This window comes from Pteropus vampyrus, unplaced genomic scaffold, assembly GCF_000151845.1.
Source record: "Pteropus vampyrus isolate Shadow unplaced genomic scaffold, Pvam_2.0 Scaffold267, whole genome shotgun sequence".
NCBI lineage: Eukaryota > Metazoa > Chordata > Mammalia > Chiroptera > Pteropodidae > Pteropus > Pteropus vampyrus.
The window spans coordinates 803,026-807,113 of record NW_011889048.1 but is presented as its reverse complement, the minus strand read 5'-3'; the positions used below and the strand labels follow the sequence as shown (position 1 = coordinate 807,113).

The following is a 4,088-nucleotide window of genomic DNA, read 5'->3' as shown; positions in this document are numbered from 1 at the left end:
TGTCTTGGTTTTCTTCGGGTGAATGCCCGGAGTGGACGTGCTGGGCCATCCGGTAGTGTGTTTTCGATTTTCCGAGGCACCTGCACGCTGTCTTCCGTAGTGGCTGCTACTCCCACCAGCACAGGGCGCGAGGCCCTCTTTTCTCCGTGTCCTCACCAGTGCCTGTCGTTTGCTGGTTTATTGACGAGGGCCACTGTGACAGGCGTGAGGTGAGAGCTCGCTGGTTTTCATCTGCGTTTCCCTGATGATTGGTGACGCCGAGCATCTTTTCCTACGTCCAACGACCATCTGCGTGTTCCCCTGGGAGAGGTGTCTGTGCAGGCCCCCTGCCCGTCCTTTCACTGGACCGTTTGTTTTTGTGCGTCGGGTCGTATGAGCTCCGTCCACACTCGGGCTGTCAACCCCTGGTCGGATGTATCGTTGGCCAGACTCCTCTCCCAGTCCGTGGACCGTCTTTTCGTTTCGTCGATGGCTTCCTTCGCTGGCTGAGAACTCTAGTTTGACGAAATCCCGTTGGTTTGTTTATTCCATTGTTTCCATTTGCCGAGGAGCCACGTCCATACGGTATCGCTGAGACCACGTCAGCGTTTACCTCCTGTTTACTGCTGGGGTTTTATGGTTCGGTCTTACGTCACGTGTCTAATCCACTTGCACTTGACTCTGTACGTGGCGCGAGAAGGTGGCCAGTTTCGTCGTCGTGCGGGTGACCGTCCAGTTCTGCCAGCAGCGCTCGTCACAGACCTGTCTGCTCTGCCGTGTGTCCGCGCCTCCTCTGTCCGAGGTCGTGGGACCGCGAGGGCGAGGTTTTGTCTCCAGGCTCTGTTCCGTCCACCGATGTGCGTGCGTGTGTTTATGTCCCCAGCGCCACGCTCTTCTGACTGCGGGAGCTTAATGTCAGTACACACAGGCCCGGGGCAAGCCCTGAGACCGAGCATGTCCCCCGTGCACGGAGAGGCTGCCTCTGCAGCCTGCTAATTAATGTGCTGTTTACCGCTCTTTCCAGAAGCGGCCGGAGGTGGCCTCTGAAAATGGTAGTTTGTCTTGTGGTCTAGCATATCGTCTCTCCTGGAGAAGGTTCCGTGTGCACTTGAAAATTACGTATGCTGCAGTTTGGGGACGAGACGTTCTATAAATGTGTATTAAGTCGAGCTCATCTCACGTGACATTGAAAGCCCTTCTCTCCTTCTTAACTTGGTCTGCGTGGCCTGGCCGTGGACGTGAGTGCGGTGGTAAGATCCCCGACGTTATGACGTCAGCGTGGTCGGTCCCTTTGCGTCCGTTGGTGCCTCTGCATGGATTTAGTGCCCCGTGTGGGGTGCGTAGCTATTTCCGACTGCTGTATCCTCGTCTTAGACTGACCCTCTCTATCGTCACGTAATGTCCTGTGTTTTGTTAACATGTTTTGTTTTAAAGTCCATTGTATCTGACCTGACTATTGCTACTGCCACTTTCTGTTTCTATTTGCATGGAGCGTCTTTTTCCCGTCACTTCTAGCCGGCGTGCCTTCCGATTTGAAGGGTGCCCGGTGGGCAGCATGTCGATGGCCCGTGCCTGCACGCCCATTCGGCCACCCCGGGGCGTCGTGGCAGGGCGTCGGATGCGCTCCGTTCCGTGTGATTCCCCATGAGCACGGACACGTTGCCATTTTGGGCGATGTTTTCTGGTCATCTGCTGCCATGGGGCTGAAATGTCCAGCTCTGTGCCTTGAGGCGGGGGCCACCTCTACCCTAAGGTCCCATTGTGCCGTGTTGTGTTCTGGAATTTTACTCCATTCAGCCGGCCCGTCTGCTCTGTGCGAGGCTTTACAGCACGGTTTAGTATCTCAGAGGGTGAGTCGCGCCTCCCCGCCCCCCTTTCTCACGGCCTTTCCGCTGTGTTTGCTCATTCGGCCTAAACGAACCTGACCAGCTCCAGTTACGAGGAAGCCAACCTGAGCGGTTTCCACCGGGATCGCGGAAAATGCGCAGATCGGAAGGGATCTCCACGTTTGCGCGTCTGGCGCCGTCGCGATGCTGAGGAGCGCTGTGTCTTTCGGGAGCGTTTCCGAGGGTTCTTCTCGTGGGTCTGGATGTGTCTTGTGACCTTCGTGCCCCCACCATTCCTCGTAGCTCTTCACGCTGGTGTAAACGGTCTTCTCAGCCCTCACCTCCTCTTCCGAGAGGCTCTTCCTTGCGTCGACGAAAGCCGGTGGCGTCTCGTTACGGCAGCCTGTCCCCTATGTGGACGTGCACACTGCAGCAAACCGCTCACGTCGTGAGGGTGCTCGATGGCTGTTCCGGGAAATGAAAGCCCCGTGGGACCGCCACCCAGGTCGAGCACGGAACGTTTCCGTGCCCTAGCAGCTTTGCCGCCGAGGGCGACCGTCGGCCCGACGTCGCCACGGTGACTCGTTTCAGTGTTCCTGGCTCCCGTGGTTTCTGTGCCGCTTGCTGTCACGACCGGGTTCTGCTATTGCCGTGATTTTGTGCTGATTCCAGGTGGCGAACAGATCATTGTACGTCACCGTGTCCATCTCTTTTGTCTGCAGCTGCCTTTCCTCGTCCGATCGCACCGGCCAGCATTGCCGAGGGAGTTAAATGACAGGGAGTCTGTGTCCATCTTTTCTTGCTCCTGTCTTCGGTGACAGAACCGCTAGGGTTTGGCCATTAAGTAAAATGCTGGCTTTCAGGTTAAAGCATTGAAACTCTTTCGCAGACCAAAAAAACGGAGGGGCCGAGAGGTGACGCCATCGCAAAGGTAAGGCGGGAAGGAGGAAGAGCTGGATCTGTGCCCTGATGTCACCCCTGCCTCCCACCCCTCCAGGAGATTGTCAACTTCAACTGCCGGAAGCTGGTGGCCTCGATGCCACTGTTTGCTAATGCCGACCCCAACTTTGTCACGGCCATGCTAACCAAACTCAAGTTCGAGGTCTTCCAGCCGGGTGACTACATCATCCGCGAGGGCACCATTGGCAAGAAGATGTACTTCATCCAGCATGGCGTGGTCAGCGTGCTCACCAAGGGCAACAAGGAGATGAAGCTGTCCGACGGCTCTTACTTCGGGGGTGAGTGTCTTCGGGGGCAGGGGCGGGCAGCCACAGGCCACATCCTTTCTGGGGGTGCAGAGGAAGGTGGTGAGGCCACACGGTACTGGCGTGGCCAGTTCGGCCGTCGGGAGGGGCCTCGGTGGAAGGCTGCGGCAGGCGTGTGGCAGCTGGGAGGCCTGGGGCTGGACGGGTGGCTGGGGGGGGGGGACGGGTGGCGGGGGGGGGGGCCGGCTGCTGAGGCGCCTCTGTGGGCTGCACGCAGAGATCTGCCTCCTGACGCGAGGCCGGCGCACGGCCAGCGTGCGGGCCGACACCTACTGCCGCCTCTACTCGTTGAGTGTGGACAACTTCAACGAGGTGCTGGAGGAGTACCCCATGATGCGACGGGCCTTCGAGACCGTCGCCATCGACCGCCTGGACCGCATTGGTGAGTGGGCCTGGCTGCTGGCCTCCGCGGGCACAGGGGCCGTGTGTGGAGGGGAGGGGGTGGTCAGGGCCTCGCTGGCCCACAGGAGGCAAGGCCTTCTGGCTGTGCAGGGCTCTGCTCCTTTGGCAAGTCCTTGCCAAGCACCTGCCATGTCCCGGGCACCGCCCTCGGAAGCTTCCGTCGTAGCCTGCGGACATGGGAGCCTTGCGAGTGGACACCGGGATGAGGTGCCGCCAGAGGCACGCCCTGGGAGCGGGTGTAGGGTGTGCAAAGGCCCTGAGGTGGGGAGAGGCCTGGAGTCCAGGGAGCCGGGGAAGCTGGGGGGGAGGCTAGGGGGGCAGGCAGGGACTGGGTGCACAGGGCCCAGTGGGCTGTGGGGGGCCTTCGGACTGCAGACAGGAGCACTGGGAGCCTCGGATGATTCTGCGCGGGAAAGCGCCTGTCAGACTTGTGTCCTACACGGGTGCCCAGGAAGGAGGTAGTTTTCTGGCCTGGCTGTAGGGAGAGGTAGGGGGACCTCAGGACTTGCTGGTGACTAGACGTAGGAGGCAGAGAGATGGTCACCTTAGTGCCACTTGTGGGAACGAAGACGGTGGCTGGGAAAGCAGGACTGGGTGGGGCACAGAGGGGTTTGGG

The 4,088-nt window shown here is 59.6% G+C and overlaps 1 protein-coding gene across 1 annotated transcript in view; it reads left to right on the top strand.

The window, feature by feature from the left end:
- The window catches only part of HCN2 (hyperpolarization activated cyclic nucleotide gated potassium and sodium channel 2), a 21,176-nt gene that overhangs the window by 14,615 nt on the left and 2,473 nt on the right, over positions 1–4,088 (top strand). The window contains exons 6-7 of the mRNA XM_023520475.1: positions 2,803–3,043; positions 3,288–3,514. Coding sequence (XP_023376243.1) covers positions 2,803–3,043; positions 3,288–3,514 — 468 coding nt within the window. The remainder of the gene's footprint in view (positions 1–2,802; positions 3,044–3,287; positions 3,515–4,088) is intronic.